The sequence below is a fragment of the Desmodus rotundus genome, chromosome 8 (genome assembly GCF_022682495.2).
Source record: "Desmodus rotundus isolate HL8 chromosome 8, HLdesRot8A.1, whole genome shotgun sequence".
NCBI lineage: Eukaryota > Metazoa > Chordata > Mammalia > Chiroptera > Phyllostomidae > Desmodus > Desmodus rotundus.
This window is the reverse complement of record NC_071394.1, coordinates 90,118,150-90,140,278: the sequence shown is the minus strand read 5'-3', so window position 1 is coordinate 90,140,278 and position 22,129 is coordinate 90,118,150. Positions and strand designations below refer to the sequence as shown.

Sequence of the window (22,129 nt, the reverse complement as noted above, 5' to 3'; positions counted from 1 at the left end):
TACCATTTGTTTCTGGTATGTAAGTTGTGTAAATTCTGTAAATATGTGTATCATGAAATACATAATTTACCTGAACAGAAAAAAATCAGGTACCTATTGAAAAATGTAGGTTTCACTTTATTTATAGATCAGGCCACAGGTTACAAACTTAAAACCAAGCAGCAGTGTTGAACTAGCTGTCCCAGCCAAATCAGTTCATCTCCTCTGGTCACTCAGCACTGCCCTAAGCAAACACTTGAGGCACATGTAGTCCATCGTGGAAGCTGACTGCCAGGCGGTGCTACTTGTCCTCTTCACCCAGTTGAAATGTCCCTTCATCCATGGGTTGCCACAACTGCTACTTCCCACACGTACTATCTTCCAGGATTTCCTGAGAAAGGCTTATAGCATAAATTATATTTTACTTTATATTTGAGATTTCCATATGTCTTCGGATTAGGCTAAACTTGCCAGTTGGGTCAGGAATGTACCATTTCTCCCAGACATCAGTATATGAAGCAGTTCTTCCCCATGGCTTAAAGTGTCCATTCCAGTGGAGTAATTTGGCAGCTTTTACAAACTGGGGTGAATATCGTTTTCCAGCACTGGAGCCTTATGTTGAAAGAGAGAGATTCAAATGATGTATTAGTCAGACAAGACAATGCAACATCAAAGTGGAGAAAACTTGAAATGATACACCCTGAGGATAGTCCTTTATTAAGCTTAGGCCTTTGGTTAATTACTTCTACTTACCAAGGTGGCGGACATTCCACATTGGGTCAATGGTGGAGTGCTGTTGATAAAACACGATCAACAGGGGCGGTGTTGTGATGCTGCCAGCAAGTGTTCTGCTATACAGTCCCTCTCTTGGAACAGATGACAAAGGTAAGCTGTTAGTGAAGAATCATGACTAATTCCTGGTGAAATACAGCTAGGGCACTTTTATACTTACTCTACATTGAGTCTCATCCATTTTTCCAGCTGGTTAGTTATATTCTGTCTTTTCCATTCTGTCAAGTTTGCAACAAAAACTCCAGGATTAAACGAGCAGGTGCTGGCTTTCATGGAAAGCTTACGAATTCTTTCCTTTTTATAGTCAAGATATCCAATATAATTGTACTAAAAACACAAATGGGATATGTAGTATGTCCACTGCTTCAAACAGAATAGGTACATGCAGCCATACACTGCTTAACAACAGGGAGATGCTCTGAGAAATACATCTTTGGACCATTGCATTGTGCAAACATTATAGCATGCACTTAGATGAGGTGGCCTACTACACACCTAGCCTATGCCTCCTAGAGGCCTATAGAGCATGTTACTGGACAAAACACATGATTAAACTGAGCACAAGAGAAAGTGATACAATCAAAGAGTGCAGTAAACATAAGATGTATGAGGAGGCTGCTGTGGGTGTAAAGACATACTCAAAAAGTACACTTTATTAATGATAAACGTGGTAAGTCCATAAACCAGTAATAGTTATCAAGTACTATGTACTGTTCATAATTGTGTGTGCTACACCCAAATATACACAGGTTTGTTTATACCATCATTAACCACGAACTCAGGAGTATTAACACATCGTACTTTGACATTAAGATGACTACATGCTCACTGTGCAGTAGGAATTTTTCAGCTCTATTATAATCGTACAGGACCACCAATGGGTATGTGAAACAGTTATGCAGCTCATGGCTCTAATGTGACAGCCAGTAAAGAGCTGTTATTAAAAACTATGACTTGGAGAACCAAGATGGCAGTGTGGGTAGACACACTGCGCCTCCTCACACAACCAGAACTGACGGAAAATCAAACGGCAAGGAAGTCCGACACCAAGGAAATAAAAAATAAACATTCATCCAGACTGGTAGGAGGGGCGGAGACGGGCAGCCAGGGCAGAGAGGACTCTCGTTGCCGTGGCAGGATCGAGACTGGCGGAGTGTGGGACGAACGGTGCAGGCAGTCTGACCACTAGCAGACCCTGCGGCCCTATGTTCGCACAGATAAACTGAGAGGGCCGGACTCAGAGTGGCGGGTAGCACCCCGCGGCCCCACATTCATGCACAGATAAACCGGATAAAAGGCAGGGAGCCAGGCAGACAGCGCAACCCAGGGCTCCAGCACAGGGGAAATAAAGCCTCAAACCTCCGATTGAAAATGCCCGTGGGGGTTGGGGCAGCAGCAGGAGAGACTCCCAGCCTCACAGGAGAGGTCGTTGGAGAGACCCACAGGGGCCTAAAGTGTGCACAAGCCCACCCACTTGGGAACCAGCATCAGAGGGGCCCAGTTTGATTGTGGGTAGCAGAGTGAAGGATTGAAATCCGGAGGAGAGTGAAGCGGGCGCCATTGCTCCCCTTCAGCCCCTCCCCCACGTACAGCGGACCAGCGTTACCCCACCCCCGGTGAACACCTAAGGCTCCGCCCCTTAAAGTAAGAGACGCACCAAGACAAAAAAAAAAAAAAGGCCCAAATTACAGAACACTTCGAAGCTCCAGAAAAAATACAACTAAGCAAGGAAGAGATAGCCAACCTATCGGATGCACAGTTCAAAACACTGGTTATCAAGATGCTCACAGAATTGGTTGAATCTATTCAAAAACCAGATGAAAAAATGAAGCCTATGCTAAGAGAAACAAAGGAAAATGTACAGGGAACCAACAGTGATGCGAAGGAAACTGGGACTCAAATCAACGGTGTGGACCAGAAGGAAGAAAGAAACATCCAACCAGAAAAGAATGAAGAAACAAGAATTGGGAAAAATGAGGAGAGGCTTAGGAACCTCCAGGACATCTTGAAACATTCCAACATCCGAATTATAGGGGTGCCAGAAGGAGAAGAGGAAGAACAAAACATTGAAAACTTACTTGGACAAATAATGAGAACTTCCCTCATCTGGCAAAGGAAATAGACTTCCAGGAAGTCCAGGAAGCTCAGAGAGTCCCAAAGAAGCTGGATCCAAGGAGGAACACACCAAGGCACATCATCATTACATTAGCCAAGATGAAACAGAAGGCGAGAATCTTAGAAGCAGCAAGAGAAAAGGACACAGTTACCTACAAAGGAGTTCCCATAAGACTATCAGCTGATTTCTCCAAAGAGACCTTACAGGCAAGAAGGGACTGGCAAGAAGTATTCCAAGTCATGAAAGGCAAGGGCCTACATCCAAGATTACTCTATCCAGCAAAGCTATCATTTAGAATGGAAGGGAAGATAAAGTGCTTCTCAGATAAGGTCAAGTTCAAGAAGTTCATCATCACCAAGCCCTTATTATATGAAATGTTAAAGGGAGTTACCTAAGAAAAAGAAGATAAAAAGTATGAACAGTAAAAATGACAGCAAACTCACAGTTATTAACAACCACACCTAAAACAAAAACAAGAGCAAACTAGGCAAACAACTAGAACAGGAACAGAACCATAGAGATCGAGATCACATGGAGGGATGTCAATAGGGGAGTGGGAGGGGGAGGGGGGAAAGGTACAGAGAGTAAGTAGCATAGATGATAGGTGGAAAATAGACAGGGGGAGGGTAAGAATAGTGTAGGAAATGTAGAAGCCAAAGAACTTGTAAGTATGACCCATGGACATGAACTATAGGGGGGGAATGTGGGAGGGAGGGGGAGGGCAGGATGGAGTGGAGTGGGGGGGGAATGGGACAACTGTAATAGCATAATCAATAAATATATTAAAAAAAAATAAAAGCCAAAAAAAAAAACCCCCCAAAAAGCCTATGACTTACCAGATTATTAGTGAAGGGCTCTACATATAAAGCATGTAGAAGTGACATTTGGGATTCCAAGTTATGCAGAATAGGAAACTTCTAGAAAACAGGCTTAAGTTTTGGGTGAAATAATTGAGGACTGTAATGCAGCAAGAAAGAAGTTCCGTACCTCTGCTGCTGTGGCTCAGTATGTTTCTCTGGTACTTCAGTGTTTCTCTTTCTCCCTCCCCTCTCAATAAAATCCTCAGAAAAAGAATTCCCCAATTTTGCTGCTTCTCCACATTAATGCGCTCTATAGGGAGTGGAGTGTCTACAGGGCTCTAATTAGGAATTTACCTGGTTTCCAGCTCCACGGATGACAACTTTAGTAGAGGCTGAATCACAGTCTTCTGAAAATGCAGCTGCATGTCCTGGCTTCAATGGTGTATTGTAGAGGGCAAGAATATCACCTGAAAGACATTAAGGTGTAAGATTTACATTTTCATTTGCCTCAAGATTTCCTAGTCCTCCAACTTACTCCTAGGATGACCTTTTGTAGGATACCATAAATAAGACAACCACTACAGCTCACACAGGACAGAGAACAGTGTTGATGAATGAATGACATTCTTAGATACCTTGCACAATTATGTCATCATCCATATAAATGGCTTTCTTTGCACTGGGAACCAGAATAGGCAAGTAGAACCTTGCAAAGGTTAACTGAAAGAAAAGGAAAGAGGGATTGGCATAGGATTCACCATTCTGTGTTCTCATTTACTAGAAACTTCCAGAATGCTCTCAGTACTCATACAGGAGAAGACAGCCAAAGATCACTTAAAATTGCCCAGGCTTGGTCCCAGGAAACTGCACTGTACCCAGTTACCCAGATACTCAGTCATTTCCTAATACTCCCACATACAAACAAGGGTGCATGGAACTCACTGGTTTTATGGATTCCCCCTGGTCAGGATCCTCCTTTACTTTCCCTTCCAAAAGTTTAGTGTCAAAAAGCACAATTTTATACCTGATGCTTTTCAGGGTACTGCTGCTGAGCCAAGACCTAATGAAAAGAAAACATTTCAGTTTTAAATCATGTCCTAAAACCACAGCCTTATTTTTTGTGCTTCCCAAAGAGAAACCCTAGGAACCAAATAGGTGTGTTCAAGCCCCTTCACTTCTCTGAGCTTTGGTTTCCACATCTGAAGAGAGAACCCCCAGAGCCAAGATCCTATGGTAGCAGGTACTGCTCCCCTCGGGTCACACTTTTGGTCACTCTTCTGACACTAAACTTGCAGAAAACTCACTCCAGGGTCCCACAGACCAACTCTTGTCCCTCCAAATACTTGGGTGAAGAAAAGTCAAAGTAGGATGGTAGTGAAAGCTAGTTATCAACAAAGCTGGTAGTTCATCCACAGGCATCAATCCACTGAGACAAATAATTCTACCCAAGTCTGTCGTACTGTCTGTAATGACAGTTGTTTCCTAAAGTACTACACGTTTTCCCTGGGTCCATTTCAATTTATTTTGTGGAGTTACTTGTGTAGTCACTTATTTTAGGTGGTTTCTAAATTTTGTGGGGTTTTAAAAAAGATGTTATTCCCTTATTTTTAGAAGGAGAGGGAGAGAAACATCAATTGGTTGCCTCTCACACATCCCTAACCCGGGGACCTGGCCTGCAACCCAGGCATGCGCCCTGACCAACAATTGAGCCGGTGACCATTTGGTTTGCAGGTTGGCACTCAATCCACTGAGCCACACCAGCCAGGGCTGTTTTTAAAATATGGAAAAATAACTCACAAAACAAAGTCACAAGGACAGAGATGTTTGAGAACTTTGACAACTATTAACCTGTTAGACAAGGTGTTTCTTGGAATAAACTGTAAACCTTAAAGCGTTTTTAAAGCATGGATGAGACTCCCTCAGATTGGGTTTCTATTAATCACTGTAATAGTAAAAACCATTTAGTGATTGATTACATTCTAGATGTTGTTTTAAAATACATTTTCTCATTTAGCTGACACAATAATCCTCTAGGTTGGACATTTTCACCCCATACTTATAGATGAGGGCTCCAAAGAGAGAAGTAATGCTCCTCCATCACCCTTGGTGTCTGTGCTTGGGTCTCCACACTACCTTGCTGTTGCTCCCACGTCCCGTCCCACTCTAGACAAGAGCTACTCCGAACATGTTCATGAGATAGGAACTTGTAACAGGATGTAAATCAACACGTTGCTTCTTTCATTGAAAAAACCTTATTACTAAAAAAAAAAAATTACCAGCTTGAGTTAGCAGTGTACGTGGTGACCCAATTGACTTACATCTTAACATAAGTTCCTTATATCATTTGTTATCATGGGGACATGCTTACAATACAGTAACATGGAAAAACATGTCATGTGCAGTTTACATGTGGTATAATCGCAACTCTGTAGAGAAAATATATACTTAAGGAGCATCCTCTAGAAGAATCATCAGGCAAGCAGAGCTCACCGGAGATGGTCTGCTGTGCCATTGAGTGTAACAATGTAGAAAATGACATTGGAGCGAGTGTTGTGCTGAATGCTGTTTATGGCTGCAATGGTCCCCCCGAGCCTATCTTCAGATGCAGCAATAACCACAGGAATCTCCTCTTGTCTCCAGTCTACCACATGACGGGGCGCATTTGGGATAAAGTCTATGGGCTGAAGCCCCACAATTCCTGAATCTGCAAAGAACACACATAAGAAAGGTATTGTGATACAAACAGAATCTTACAAAGTACTGACATAGAGCACAAGACTAGAAAAGAGGTGATGATTATGATGCCTGTTTACCTCATCCTTCCCCCATTACAATGTGAAGTATATGGCCCAGAAATTGTTTTATAGACTTTTGGAAAAGCAGAAGCAGCACTTAAAATAAAATAAATAATTAATTAATTTTTTAAAAACACAGGTCAACAAAATTCTGATACACTACTGATGGGAATATAACAGAATCTTTCTGGCAATTTTTGGCAATTTGCATCAAGAGCCTTAAACAGGTACATGGCCTTTGACCAATAATTCCTCTTGCCTCTCTTAAGGACAAGATCTGAGAAGTAATCAAAAGCCACAATTTTATTTACAATTATGAACACCTAGAAACAAACTAAAAAAGTTTTTCAGACCATGAATAATGTCCAATAAGTAGACATGAAAACAATTTAGATCATGATCAGAATTTAAGTAGAAAAAGAGTTCCTGAGTAGGAATAGAACATTAAATTAGAAAATACCAGAGTGCATCACACATAGCAACTACACATATTGCTTTGTAAACCCTTTTTTCCCTTTTACAATATGTCCATTTACTTATTCATTCATTAAACACTGAGCGCCTACTATGAGCCAGGCAATAGTAGTGGATTATAGCCATGAATAAAAGACAAGTATCACCACCGTGAAAGGCAGAGAGACAGCACATGCACATGTATATGGGGGTGCTGTGCGCAATACATTTCTTATTGTGGGGCTGCCGTGGAAAAGTCAAAAAGTCACTGTACAAAAGACTTTTTTCTGTGGAAACAAGTAAACTACGTGGCATTAAAGTTACATATGAAGAGTTTCTACTGTCGTGGTGACCTACTTAAAACATGCCATATGTGCATTTTATACATAGTATCATTTCAACTATAGAAAAAGTATAGAAAGGGAAAAGAATGGAAGGTACTAAAGTCAAAATTTTAAGGGTTATCTCTAGGCAATGATATTTTATTCAATGTATATTTTATTGAGCACCTCCTATGTACCAGCCGTCACCCAGAAGCACGGGAGATAAAACAGTAAAAGAATGACCTTTTGGAGCTTGAGCGCTATCTTTCCTAATAAATGTTCCCATCAGGGGTAGGTATTACTTTATGTACATACAAGGGCAGGCAAAAGTAGGCATTCATATGGAAAATAATACAACAATAAATAACATGAGAGTAAACTTTTGTGCCTTGTGTACTCACAACTGTAAACCTACTTTTGCCCACCCCACATATATACTTATGTATAAATACACACACACACACACACACACACACACACTGTTACATTGTAAACTATGCTATCAGAGCACTCAGTAAAAGTCAGGGGGAAACTATTAGTTTTTTCTAGCTCTGATCGACTATGGTGTATGGCAATCCAAAAATGATTTTTAACAAACACTCTGAAGCCTCAAACATCCCTCAATACCAATGTAGAGCAGTATGAACAAATAATTTTAAATAACTATCAATGGAATTATATAATAAAATGATTTTTTTTTTAAATCAGTTGACAAGGCTTTATGGTTTTGTTTACTATATACTTGAGTCCTGCTGATGCACTTCCACAAATTATAGGAAAGTAACAGGTGAAGAAAGTAACCAGACTGACCCTCTAGTGAACACAGCAGGCATCAAACACCAGTGACACTCAACCATCCCCACCTTCTGAAGCCCTGCTCCGCCGCAATGTGAGCCAACAGCAGTAGCTCACAGAGGCTCCTCTCTGGCCTCTGATTTCATGAAACATCTTCTACCAGATCAAACCCTTAGCAAACAACTGCACAGAAGGGAGTAGAGGCAGGAGTGGGAAGGCTGCAAAAGCATAGTGAGTACCACCATGCCTTTTCCCAGAGCTATAAGGAGCTTCTATAAAGCCATGAAGAAAGCTTTCTTTTCCTTTATCCTAGTAATACAACTCAGGATGTGGGACACAGGGAGCCCCCGGGTCCTCAACAGATGTCAAGCATTCCCATACCTGAAACCTCATTCTTTAGCAAACTGCTCAGGCCAAGGAAGTTATGGTGCAAAACCAGTACGAAGAAAACAACAGCCAGGACCAGGATGACAATGTTTACTGAAACAGAGGGGAAAGCCTGCATTATATCTCTGTACCTTTTGACCAGCAATAAAAACATAACTTGTAGAAAAAGATTACCTTTACGGAATGACATCTTTCTCTTCTGTCTTACATAAAGTTAGTTATTAACCCTGCAAAACAAAATTAAGCCCCCAAAGTCAGTAATACATGAGAATGGCCATCAAAATACCTAAACAGTTTTATTCAGGTAGAAACAAGAAGTGCGTACTTTCTGCAAAAGCTCATTTTGAATGAATAGTTTCTAATCTGAATTTTTTATGGTAGTTACGATAATAAAATACTTCCAAATAACTTGAAAAAATAAGGTAACTTTATATGTTATACACCTCTAGGTGACAAGCAAAAGAAATTCTACCAAGAGGAATACCTAGGGTCTAAGCACTGTGGAAGGTACAGTATGAATTTCTACTTAAAATCGCTTGTGGAATTAGGTAGTCAGTTGTCTATGATAGAGTAACATGAGGCCAGCCTCACTGGTACAAAGCATCCCTGTTCTGAGTTGTCTCATTCACCTGTAATTGGAATTAAAGAAAGAAGGAGGGAATGAACATTTTCCACATTCATTTAAAACTATAGCAGAGAAACAATTACAAAAATGCACAAAATCCAATTTTGCTATCAAACGTTTAGAGTGCAAAAAATACTAAACCAACAACAAAATATAGAGTGCTATTCTTAAAAAATTAAAATCCGCTAAAAGAAAAAAATTAGCTTCTTCTCTGCAGCTTATGCTCCCCAGCTCATCTCAAGTCATTAACTCAATGGAAACAAGAAGTGTAGGTGGTACTAAATTAAACGACTAGGTATCTCTAACAATCTATGGGTAAGTCTTCCTTAAAAACAGATTTTAAACAACCAGGATACTGTGATCCTACATTTGAGACTTTTACCCTTTTCTGCTTCATCTTCTCCCATGAGAGTACCTAACATTTACCAAAAGCTATAAATTTAACAAAGCATTTTTGAATATAGCATATTTCTAAAATCAAAGTTAGTTTAAATTAATTTCACCATTAAGTAAAGTGTGTGCATATCAGTTACTTGATTTCTCAAGGCTTTTGAAAACAGGAGAAATATACTGAAGGACTCTTTAAAAAACTGGGGATCGTAGGCCAGATTACAAATGTGTGAGAAAATAATTCAGACTCCCCAAGAATAATCTAAAATACTCTTTGTATCTTTCCTTCTAGAGCAGTATATATAAAGTACATTATATCAATGAACTTCGTCTCAGGAATATACCGTAAGCCATGTGCTTCTATCACATTTGTGGGCTGAGCCTTACCTGTGCAAGCTGGCAGACTGGGAGGGTGCGGACAAAGCTGTAACATCTGCCTGCTTGGAGCCAACTTCCACCAAGACTGGAGAAAACTACCTCACTCAAATAAATCTCATTAAGTCAATGGTAGAAGGGACAGTGTTTTAGTTCAACAATGTCCAGTAACAGTTACTTGCAGATAGTATGTGAATTGAGAGGCACACGTGTTTGTGCTATTCCAGTTAGCCAGACACAAGACAAACACAATCCTAGCAGGTATCTGATGGACTCAAGTAGATTAGCATGGGAGAAACCACTTGCTCCTAAAACTCTTCCAGTTATCTATGCAAAAACGCCAATTATTATGGAGTATATCTGACCACAGCTCCTTTCCTGGTGCTATTCCTGGTGATGGATTTGTTGATTTGGGTTAGAAGGAATTCATTCTCAAAACAAAACTGCATGTAGACCCTGGAATATGTAATAATGGCTTATATTTTTGTTAAGAGTAAGCAACAGTATATAATTTGATCAGCAATAGTCAAACTGTGCACTATGAAAATTAACATTTTTCGTTTCAAAATTTTAAAATCTTCCCAATTCACTCATAAAATACACACACATTCACCCAGGGCAGGACTCAAAAATATGGGTGAAGAAACCGTAGGGAGCGACTTTTTAACTTGCTAGTTACCTGCATCAGTACTCACATTCAGCAGTGGTGCTCACCTTTTCTGCTTTCCCCCATTCCTGTGTACAGGAAAGGCCATTCCACTAACGCTCTGTAACCTATCCTAGAATTGTTCCTTGGTGCAACATCAACAAACTCTCTCCTCTCTGTGGGACCACACCCATCAGCATAATATGCTCTGGTATCTCCCAGGTAATTAAAAAAAAAAAAAAAAAAAAAGACACTACTCCCCCACCCAGGCGACTCACAAATCCATTTCTCTGCACCCCCTCACTGTAAAAGCTTGAAGGGATTTAAAATCTCTAGCTCCACTTTCTTGTTCTCTCTTTAGCCTCCTCCAGCCAGACTTCTGTCGCTACTGTTCTAATCAAACTGGTCTTGTCAATATTACCAAAGACCATGGTCATTTTCCTGTCCTCCTCTCACCCACCAGGGAAGTTCACCTCGCCCCATTGTGAAATTTTATTTCTTTCTTCCCTGATGTAAGCTCTAAGAGAAAAGGGGCCCAAATGAAAAAGTGTTTACTGAGGTAGCCTCTCTATCTAAAATCACATCTGGCAAATGGTAGTACGCAAGTGGTATTTGTTGAATGATGGGTCTTTTTAATCTAGAACAAGAAGGCTGGTTCTCAGCTCAGAAAAGGAGCAGGATCTTTTATGATAATCATGAAAACAAATTCCAACATAAGGGCATGGACTTCCATAGAAATCTCTCTCAAATGGAGCCTGAAAGGCAATTTCCTTTTCCCGTTTTCTCTATATAGCTCAAATATTATAAAGTCTCTACAACTGCCACCCTGTGAAGTTCATTTAAAGAGGGGAACACAGAGGGACATGCCTATTTCTACATAGGACAAAAAAGTCAGTTTAGTGTCTGCCAGGCTGAAAGGTGGGAACGCGCTAAGAAATTCAGCCACTTTCTCCCACCTCTTCATCTGGCTAGGTCCTATTTGGCTAGCAGGAGTCCAGGGAGCGCCCCAAACCCTAACTTCAGCTGCACTTCCTCTGAGTTCCCCTATCTCCAGGGCCTCCCAATCTGAGTAAATTCGGCTGTCATATATTTGGAGTTATGTGGCTGTCTCCCTTGCATACTCTTGTGGTAGGAAGGAAAGGGCCTGGTGTTGGTCATAACCATATATATGCTTGGCCCACCTCCTGGCACAAAAAAGATGCGGTGGCCCTGACCGGTGTGTGGCTTAGCCGGTAGTGTGTCGTCTACCACAGCGAAGAATGCCACCTGTCTGAGTTTCGGGTTTGGGCAGGTCCGGGCGCGTTCAGGAGGCAACCAATCACGTTTCTCTCTTACATTGTGTTTCTCTCTTTCTCCCTCCCTTCCCCTCTAAAAATAAATAAATAACATCTTTTTTTTTTTTTAAAGGTACCGTGAATATTTGCTGACTGCCTGAATGAGGGGGCAGCAGCCACACACCAACCTGCCCTGGGGGTACCTTGCATCCTACCGTTTTTGGCCCTTACGTACAACATTGCATAGAGGCCAGAGAGCCTCCTGGGACCCACAGGCCCGGGTTCTCAGAATGGTTTCTCTTCGAAACACGGGCACCCCCCTCGTTCAGAGTAACGGGGGAGGGGCCTATGTTTTTGACACAGAGACAGGCCTTGAGATGCAGAGACAACCTTTGGCTGGTCTCTACCAGGAGGGCCCAGTGAAGTTAGTGAACATGCTGGCAGGCCAACTTGGAGACCTCGGGGTGGGAACTCTCGCCGCACCAGTGCAAGGGATGGCCAAGGACCGAGTCCCCCTCCGAGGGGATTCTTTTTCTCTCGAGGACACGGCCTGGGGCAGTCCCTTCTAAATTCTAGCAGTCAACAGGGCCCTCTTACGCTTAGGGATACCGGGGGCTGAGACGCTCCCAGGATTGCCCTCAGCCCCAGAGAGACTCGGGGTACCGGCAAGCTGTAACCCTTAGGACGCTCCCCGCACCCTCCCTTACCTGCAACCGGAGGAGGAGGAGCCGCCGCCCGCGCCCCGGCCCGCCCCGCCAGCTCAGCTCCCGCGCTGCAGGCCCCGGGGCCCCGCGTGCCGCCGGGCCGCCCCCGTTCCCTGCACTCTGGACCAGCCCGGCCACACGCTGGCTCCCCTACAGCCGCGCAGTTCCGCAAGCCCCAGCCCGCCTGCTGCTTCTACAGAGAGAGTCACACCTAGCAGGCGCCACGGGGCAGCCCCACGGCCGGGGTCCTCGCCAAGAAAAGCCCGTCACCATGGAGACGGGGCACGCGCCGAAGGCCGTTAAGTCGCTGAGGCGTAGTCCAGGACAGTTTGAGGGGCCGGGGCCGCGGCTCCCAGCACCCCACAGCACAGACGGCGAACCCTTCCCCGGCGCGCAATGCCTCGACTCGGGCGCCGCGGTCACCACCTCAGCCTTCGCGGGCAGCGCGGCGGAGTCCAGCCAGCTCCGTGGGCGCAGGGCGCCCAGCGATGGAGCGGGGCGGGGCCTCGGGCCGTCCGGGTCTGCATGAGACATCCGCTTCCGGGGCTGCGGCCTTCGCACTACCCGGCTCCGTAGGCTCGTCCAGCTGTGTACGGGACCGCTCTCCAGACCCTCGGTCGCGGTCGCCGTCGCCTTGCTCCCGGACGCCCTCGCCACGCTCCAGGACGCCAGCCCTCTACTGCCCACCTTCCCAGCCAGTCATGCTGGAGCATCTGAGCTCGCTGCCCACGCAAATGGTGAGGTGCGGCCCACCTTGGCCCCAACAGGCGCGCCGCTCGCGTAGCAGCCCTCGTGCGAAACCCACCAGCTGCGTCGCGATTCCTGGCCCAAAAGTTTACCTTGCACTGTTCCCCGATTTGTGCTTCCTGGGTTCCTCCTCCCTTCCTCCGCGAGAATCCCCCGCCAGTACTCCATTAGGATGCTTCAGTTCCCCCGGGAAACCCAGCATTTCATTTCTTGCCCAGGTCCTTGGGGGACCCCCTGATGATGGTTGCGCTGTGCCAAAGCTGTGAGGCCAGGGCAGGAATTGTGTCTCTTCGGTGGTGGAACCAATTCCTGCTTTGCTCTCCTTCACCTCTAGGATTACAAGGGCCAGAAGCTAGCTGAACAGATGTTTCAGGGAATTATTCTTTTTTCAGCAGTAAGTACTGGTTTTGCATGATCTTTTCCTATTTTATTCCCCGCCCCCCGCCCCATCCCCAGCCTGACTGTATTTAATATACTTTGTTTCTAGATAGTTGGATTTATCTACGGGTACGTGGCAGAACAGTTCGGTTGGACTGTCTATATAGTTATGGCTGGATTTGCTTTTTCGTGTTTGGTAAGTTTGTGGGTGTTTGAATGTTAGTGGCATCTTGGGTTGTGTGAATTGGATTGTTTTGATTACACCTATTAATGAAAACAGCACAAGCTTTTCCCTCATCCTTTCCATCAATGTTTCCCCTTGCTATCCCTGGCAAAGTAGAATGCCTGATAGTGTTAGATGAAGTAAGCTGTATAGAAGGATACAGCTCATTTATTTTGGCAGCTGCCACAAGCAGCAACCCCAAGGTCAAAATTAGCAGGATTTTGCTCCATCCTCACAACTGTTTTAGCTCTTAAAGCCATATGTGCAAACAGTGAGGCTTGTTCCTGTCACTTAAAGTACCTTGTCTGGGCAGTGGCACCAAGTTTTCATAGGAATGTCAGTTTGGTGTTTTCACTTTTAGTGTAGAAGTCATTTGGGAACCAGGCATTATATATAATGTGCAGTGGCTATAATTGGTGCATTTTCTTTGTTCTGGCCCAGCTGACACTTCCTCCATGGCCCATTTATCGCCGGCACCCCCTCAAGTGGTTACCTGTTCAAGACTCAAGCGCAGAAGACAAGAAACCAGGGGAAAGAAAAATTAAGAGGCATGCCAAAAATAATTGATTGGGAGTTTTCATGATTCAGCTTTACTATCGCACCTGCTTTTGTATTGTGTGAGATGAGCTAAGTTTTCACACCCAAAACATGAGTTAAAAACCACCTGTGTACAGCTGTGTAAAGATTTTGTTCTCTTTATATTTCACTTCTCAGTTGGGCTTTGACGTACACATATTTTAGACCTCTTCATGATGTGTGCTTGCAATGGAGAACAGAAAATACAAATATGCAAAGTTTCTTTCAGGTCTACAAAAATAATGAACATATGTCTCAAATGATAGTAAAATTTAATTATCAAAGTTTTATTATTCATTTTGTTACGCTGTTTTAATATTTTCAATTAAAACTCATAGTGCAAGTCTATGTCTAAAGAGTCTTGTTCATTATTTTGCAAGCAAGACTACTAGTAAAAGCCAAAGCTAGAAGTTCATGGTTCTGAAAGTGTTGTTAAGCCTCCTCTATATTTTTGGTAACTTCCAGTTCCTAATATAATTCTTTCTTAACAATAGCAAATACCTAATGAGAAAGCTTACTAATGTAAATTTGTGGTAAAGTAGTATTTTAGGACCGCTAAAGTAAGTCTGTTGTTAAGCAGGAATCATTTAATTATGCTTTATCTGAGGTGGACTAAAGTGAAAACCTATGAAGCTATACATTCCTTTTAAATTTTCCAGAGGGCTGAAGGGAACATACTCTAAAGGTTTTATGTGAGGGATGGGAGGGTTATTACAGATAATATTCTATTTCTCAATAACAGGATATAGGACTTCCAAACTGTAAGTTTTTTTTAAAAAAGGGAGCACAGACCTTAATACAGTAAAAGTCAGGAAGTTTATTTCTTAATCCTTACTGGAGGATATGTTTTTATTTTTATTTTTAGAGAGAGGAAGGGAGAAACACTGATAGGTTGCTTCCTGCATGCACCCTGACCAGGAACTGAACCTGCAGCCTTTTGGTGTATGGTATGGTGCTCCAAGAAAGTGCACCCAGGGCAAAAGTCAGGAAAGTTTATATTTCTGTCGTCTTAGTTTTTCTTTTTTATATACCAAGTATATCAATGGGTATAAGGTAATTTAAAAGTTAGGGGCTCCCAAGTAGGGTTAAAAATCAAGTTACCTCATGTTCTCAAAATGACACCCAGTGGTTGAAAACAGGGCAAAGATATACTAGGCAAATGCAAGCAGAAAGGAGGGGTAATAGTGAAAAAAAGTCATATTTAATATCAGAAAGCACTGAATGGGGCAAAGAGGAACATTTCACAGCTGCCAAGATGTCACTGTTGTGAATCGTGCGTTGAATAAGATGTGAAACGCATAAAGCAAAGAATGTTATTGATAAAAGTTTGGCAAGGCTACACTTTTTTTCCTAAAGTAAAAATTCAGTTTATTCATCTGTTTACAACAAAGTACACAAGAGGCAAAATGTTTCACATCATAGTTTTCACTTGCAGCTCCTTTGAATGTTCATTTTTTTTGGGTAAAAGGAGACACTAGATGGGAAAGCCAAGCGGTGCTGAATTTAGACCGGCACCTGTTTGAAAAAACAAAGACCAAAACAAAGGTTTGTTGGCCAAAACAAAGACCAGCTGAAGTAAGGTCTGTACTGGAGCGACGCTAACATCATCCTCACAGAGGTGGACACAGGCTGTTAGTGGCAAAATGATTTTCTAGAATTGTTAGCTGGAAGCACAGTAGCTCCACTCCTGGATGCTCAAGCCGTCTCAGGCCTCAGTCATGGCTACCACAAAGGTATGGCAGCACTTCCTGGTAGTCACCCGTGGTGTCTTGCTGGATGTAGTAATACAGGCACTTGCTACACTTCCTGAATTCAGACCTGATTTTCAGCATGTCCCCTTCACTGCGGGAGATCATGACTCTGATAGAGGCCTTATCGCATGTCCCCTTGCCCTTCATGGAGTCATACAGACTGTCACAAAATACAGGGGCTTGTTCTGGATGCCCTGGACCAGGTTCAGGAAAGCATTTTCTGAGTCTACCTTGACTTCCTTCTTGGTGTTCTCCAACATGTTCATAAGGACTGTAGTTCAAATACTATCTGGAGGTGACATGCTCCACTCGGTCATGCTGCTGATCCACTTGGAAACATCAGTTTCTTTCCTCTTCACTCCAGCATGATACAGATTCTGGGCATCTTGGTCAATCAGTTCATGATCAATGACAGAGCCATCTTCGGCTTTTACCCTTCCCGAGGGCAACCATTAGCTTGCAGAAGTCACCAGACGTGTCGTGGAAACAATGTCCTCCAGCTTGTACATTTCCTTGTAGACTGTTAATTTCCTGTAGCCCCTGGTTGGTCCTTGAGCAGATGATCTCAGTGAGAGCCTTCATCAGTCCCCAGCCCCTTCATGGAGTTCTCAGCTTGGAAGCATCATACCGAGCACGTGTTTTTAATAGGCCCAAAATCACCGTCTCCAGGTGACTGGACAAAGCTGTCTTCAGCACTGATGCAGTTCCTTTTTGGTCCTTCTCTGGTAGACAAAGGCAATGTCCTGTCTGTTCATTGCTGCGGTTGGCCAAAATGTTGACGACAGTGAGTTCAGCCACACCTTTGGTCTTGACGGCCATTTCAATGTTCAAAGCATCCTGGTTGGCATCAAAGTTGGTATGGGCTTTGACCGACCTGTATCGTATGCATTTGGTGGTGTAGAGTGGTCACCGTCTAAGCTGAGCTCGCACAGAGTTTCATGAACAGTAGACATTTTGAAAGAAGCTGGGCCAGGCGCTGAGAGCTGTGAATGTCCCCACATGCAGAGCCAAGCTACCCTCTTTTGGTAGGAGACCAATACTTCTCAGATTTTGATAGATCAAGTGGACAGGTGATTGATAGGAAGACTTTTGCACTTGTTCCCAGTACTTGCAACATTCTCTCAGATGCATGACTTGTTTTCTCCACTCGTTCAGGTCTCTACCCAAATGTCAACGTAATGAAGAATTTCCTGCTATCCTATAAAAATAAAGTGGTATGCCCCATCATTCTATATCCATTTAGCCCGCTCTAGTTTTCATAACATTTAATATATCTCACAATATGTATTTATTTGTTAATTGTCCTCTATATTTGAAGCTCCATGGGCACAGGGACCTTGTTTTACTCACTGCTATTTGCCCAGTACCTACAAGGGTATGTGACACATCATAGGTGTGCAACAAATATTTACTGAATGAATGATACAAAGCCACACTGTCCAGTATGGTGCCACTAGTCACATGTGTCTATTTACATTTAATTAAAAATAAAAAGTTGAGTTCCTCAAACTAGTCACATTTCAAGGGCTCGAAAGCTGTGTGTGACTGGTGGTTACCATATAGGACAGCACAGATATACAACATTTTCATCACAAAATGCTATCGATCAGACCTCCCACAAACTTGTATAATGTTTAATAGTGACTGTGCATAACAGAATTCACCTTTATTGAATGCTCACATTATTGGCTATTTCCAATAATGAAACATGTACTGAGCCACAGGGAAAAACAATTTTATGAAAGAGGTCTTGCAGCTCATTCAGTAACACTGCCATGTAGCTGGAGTAAGACAGAATTTCCTTGGTTCTCTGAACACGTGAAAATCAAGAAACTTAAGAAATCAAAACCAGAATTACTTAGAAATTAACGACAAAAAAAAGTCACATTGGTCTGAAATGTGGCCAAAGGTATATTGAGAAGAAAATGCAGAGTCTTAAAAATGTGTTTCATAATTACGTAAGAAAGTTGAAAAATTATTAACTATTTAAGAAACAAGAACCACAAAATAACCAAAAAAATAGGATGAAAACTGAGTGAATGTTTAAACAGTAAAAATATACAGAATTGGAATAATAAAGTATGCAGGAGATCTTTTAATTATAATAAAATGTATATAAAACTTTATACCAATAAGTTAGGAAACTTAAGTAAATCAATGACTTCCCAGAAAGATGTTGATTTCTGAAATGTGCAAGAAATGGTGAATAGCTCAGGAAGACGAACAGTTGGCCAAAGATTTACCCCCAACTGGGCATTAGGACGAGATGGTTTTATAGTTGAGTTCTAACAAACCCTTCAAAGTAAAAATAAGAGGTCTCAGAAACTAGGCCGTGAGCATGGTAAGGGCAGAGGATAATGTTTTATTCATCACTATATTCTCAGCTCCAGGAAAGTGACTGGAAATGGAACATTTCATTAAAGTATTTTATGTGTGTGAATATTTTCAAAGAAGATACATTTCTAATTATAAAAAAAACATTTCTGGAGCAGAATTCACTTTTAGAGCCCCTTGAATACAGAAGTGAAAATCTACTAATCAAGACTTATTTTATAAAAACTATTTCCTAGGTGTGCAATACCCCTTATAAACAACTAATAAAATAAATAATATATAATCATACATTTAAAACATGGAAAGGCAACCAGTATCTTGATGTACAAGAAGCCAAACTTCAGGAAACAAATATGTCCAACATAACTAAAAGGAGCTGGACTTTATATACAAATTGCTTAACTAGAAAAGGAATAAGTATTTAAGAAATGTTTTCAATGATGGAAAAATAAGTCTAAAAACACCAACATGTAAACACAGTGTTACAAAGTCAAAATGTCTATTAGTATACCCGAAGAGGCACATATTATATGGAAATAAAATGTTCAATGTCCATATATATAAAGAGGGAATTCAGTTGCTCAAGTTCTAGATACAACTTCATATCCTTTAAATTTAATCTCAGGATCTTGAATTGACTTTTTACAAAATAATTTATCAACTACTACTCAAGGGTATTAACAATGACAAGTAGTATCACTGAACATCTGAACATATTGTGTCATTTCTTTCTCCTATTCCTTTTATCACTGTAGTATAAAACTTCCAATCCAATGCTATATGGTCCTGTATTCAAGCTAATTAGTACCTTAAAAAAATAAAGTTCTAGATATAAAATTGGTGGTTTAAGGCTCAGTAAACAGTAACCACAGTCTTGGATTTTTTCTCACAAAAAGAACAAGATAGCCGAAGTTTCCTTCTTTTGTGAGCTTGCTTCATATTTGTTCTGTCCCATTATTTTTCTAGTAATAAAAAACCCCAAAGAGATACAAGGCTGGTGAATAGCTTCCAGCCATCATTATAAGTTTGAATATACGTCTTTAGTCCTGGCAGCATATTATAATAAATTCTCAAAAATTCACATTTTCTTCAAAAAATTTCAATTGGCGAGCTTTCACACTGTAAGTCGTATACTTTTCACCCATGTGCTCCCGCAAACGTACCTATTTGGGAAACATAAAAAGAAAATAAGTATATAGTAGAAAAAATATTTCTGTAATCTTACAATAGCTGTTCTAAGCATGATACCAAAGGTAGAAATCATATGGGTAAATAATAATAGTATATTTACATAAGAATTTGGATTTCAAGATATTAAAATATAGTCATAAGAAATTAAAGAGCAAACAATAAACTAGAGAAAATATTTTTAACATACATGCCAAGGAATACTATTAATATATAAAGAGCTCTTAGAATCAATAAAATACTAGAACATCAGAATTTATAAAACAAAATCACACATAATTCAACAAAAGCATTTACAGAATAATATAAACCAATTAACACAGAAAATTCAATTTTACTAGAAATCAAGAAAATTTACTGTGATACTATGTTAAAAAAAATACCTGAAATTAACAGATGGGCTCAACAGATGTCATGGACCTCCTCATACAATGTACTAAGGACATAGTATCAGTTCTGAGGTGCTCCTGTCAAAAATGCATAATCTGTATCTACTCATGAGGTCAGACAAATCAAAACTGAGAGGCATTTAATAAAGCACATGGTCTATACTCTTCCAAAATGTAAAGCTCTGCCCTGACTGGGTGGCTCAGTGGGTTGGAGCATTGCCCCATACGCCAAAAGTTTGTGGGTTTGGTTCCCAATCAGGGCACACATACCTAGGTTGCCAGGTTCAATCCCTGGTCGGGAGGTAACTAATTGATGTTTCTCACATTGATGTTTCTGTCTCCCTTCCTCTCCAAAGGCGATAAGCTTATCCTCGGGTGAGGGTTAAAAAAAAAGTAAAGGTCGTAAAAAACAAAGACTGAGCAACTGTTCCAGATTAAAGGAGATGTAACAGCCAATTGGTTCCACATGTGGCATGACAGCATGAGGAGATCTGCAGACCCCTCAGTGAAACTGGGGAAAGTGATTTTTAAAACTATTTGCCCTGACTGAGTTGGGCATCGTCCTGCAGAACAAAATGTCGTGGATTTGATTCTCAGTCAGGGGACCAGCCTGGGTTGCTGGCTAGGCCCCCAGTTGGGGGCGGGTGTGCAAGAGGCAGCCAATTGATGTTTCTCTCCCTCTCTTTCACCCTCCCTTCCCTTCTCTAAAAATAAATAAATAAAAGTCTTCTAAAAAAAGAGGAAAAAATTAAAAACCAACCATTTAAAGTCTATGGAAATGGTCCTATGGGCATACAGCAAATAAAGCCACTTTTTTCCCCCAAGAAAATTGCCCCAGACCAAGAAGTGAAGACTCCATGCTGGGTGAAGCATACTTTGAAGACCAGAGAATGCAGCCCCTTCATCCCCCTGAGCTTTTAAAGTGAGGGTATCACTTGGAAACAAGCATGCTAATTGCCCTCACAACCAACTCCAGAGCTTTGCTCGGAGAGTTTGCCTGGGGAATCTTTTCATAAGTGAACTGACTTCATTTGTAACAGACTATGCAAAAACTCAAGCCTAAGAGTGCTCTAAAAAACAAACAACAACAAACACAGGTAGTGGAGAATGGCAACTGGGAGGAGACTGGTAGATTCACTGGATACATAGGTTAAATTGTAGGCTACTTTAACAGAAAGAAACAAGAAGCTGGGAGGAGCTTCCTGGGGTCAGAACAAATCTCAAACATCCCTTCAAAAGAGCCTGAATTTGATGGGATCACTCTGTAGCACAATGTCCGCCTCAGGGCACTGTTGAAAAAGCCCGTGCAATCAGCTGGTAACTAAAAAAACTAAAACAGCTGGGTGAGGTCAGGGAAAGAGTGTGTCAAGAAAGCTCTCCCAAACCCTCTGTCATTCCAAGGTGCCTGTGGACATGCCCAAGGCTGCACCCACTGAGGGGCAACATCACAGGCTTCATGGTGGGGAAAGGAGGAAGGGGCAAAATGTACTGCGCTAAAATAACCCAGCCAATCAGTAAACAAACAGCAATAACAACCCTCACTCCCAGGGAAGCAGGTATCCGGAGTTGTAAAAACATCTCTCAAATTTCCAGTTTCCCATAGGAAGTTGAGATATGCAAAGAAACAAGACAGTATGATACACACACTGGGGGAAAGTAGGCAAAGGGAAACTGCCTGTGGGAACAAGCAGACGTTGGATTTAACAGAAAAAGACATCAAAGTAGCTACTATAAACATGTTCACAAAAACTTAAGAAAACATGATTATAGAAGTTTAAGAAGATTAAGAAGGAAAATATGATGACAATGTCCTGTCAGATAAAGAATACCGATGAAGAGAGAGAAATTATAAAAAGAACCAAATGGAAATTCTGAAGTTGAAAAGTGCAATAACAAAAGATTCACCAGAGGGGCTCAACAGCATATTTGAACTGACGAAGAAGAATAAGCAAACTTAGAAATAGATCAACAGAGAATATGTAATACAAAGGACAGAGAGAGAAGAAAATGAAGAAAGTAAACAGAGCCTCAGAGAAATGTGGGGCACCAGTTTAAGCACACCAGCCCGTGTGAGTGATGGAAGTACCAC

The 22,129-nt window shown here is 41.8% G+C and overlaps 3 protein-coding genes and 1 pseudogene across 7 annotated transcripts in view; 1 reads left to right on the top strand and 3 right to left on the bottom strand.

The window, feature by feature from the left end:
* Positions 1–96: 96 nt before the first annotated feature.
* Positions 97–12,795, bottom strand: GLT8D1 (glycosyltransferase 8 domain containing 1). 2 transcript variants are annotated; one of them, XM_024556670.3, is made up of 10 exons: positions 12,666–12,795; positions 8,615–8,667; positions 8,435–8,533; positions 6,178–6,391; positions 4,630–4,747; positions 4,323–4,407; positions 4,042–4,154; positions 932–1,098; positions 733–845; positions 97–591 (listed from the first exon to the last, which is right to left on the bottom strand). In XM_024556670.3, exons 2-10 carry the CDS (start codon positions 8,628–8,630, stop codon positions 401–403), a joined length of 1,116 nt encoding a protein of 371 aa, XP_024412438.1. In that variant the 5' UTR covers positions 8,631–8,667; positions 12,666–12,795; the 3' UTR covers positions 97–400. The 2 variants fall into 2 exon arrangements, with proteins under 2 accessions (XP_024412438.1, XP_053785306.1); XM_053929331.1 differs by lacking the exon at positions 12,666–12,795 and adding an exon at positions 12,458–12,659.
* A 136-nt stretch (positions 12,796–12,931) lies between these two features.
* On the top strand, positions 12,932–14,726 carry SPCS1 (signal peptidase complex subunit 1). Its single transcript, XM_024556581.3, has 4 exons — positions 12,932–13,191; positions 13,536–13,595; positions 13,689–13,775; positions 14,244–14,726. Exons 1-4 carry the CDS (start codon positions 12,943–12,945, stop codon positions 14,367–14,369), a joined length of 522 nt encoding a protein of 173 aa, XP_024412349.2. The 5' UTR covers positions 12,932–12,942; the 3' UTR covers positions 14,370–14,726.
* Positions 14,727–16,090: 1,364 nt separating this feature from the next.
* Positions 16,091–17,130, bottom strand: LOC123479370 (annexin A2-like; annotated as a pseudogene).
* A 66-nt stretch (positions 17,131–17,196) lies between these two features.
* Positions 17,197–22,129, bottom strand: part of NEK4 (NIMA related kinase 4) — a 59,368-nt gene continuing 54,435 nt past the window's right edge. Inside the window, exons 15-16 of one of the 4 annotated variants that reach the window (XM_045192175.3) lie at positions 20,035–20,118; positions 17,200–17,327 (exon numbers count right to left, since the gene is read on the bottom strand). In XM_045192175.3, coding sequence (XP_045048110.2) covers positions 20,041–20,118 — 78 coding nt within the window. In that variant the 3' untranslated portion in view covers positions 17,200–17,327; positions 20,035–20,040. Of the gene's footprint in view, positions 17,328–18,471; positions 19,627–20,034; positions 20,119–22,129 lie in introns of those variants that run through there. The other 3 variants (XM_045192174.3, XM_045192176.2, XM_024556577.4) reach the window with 3 other exon arrangements.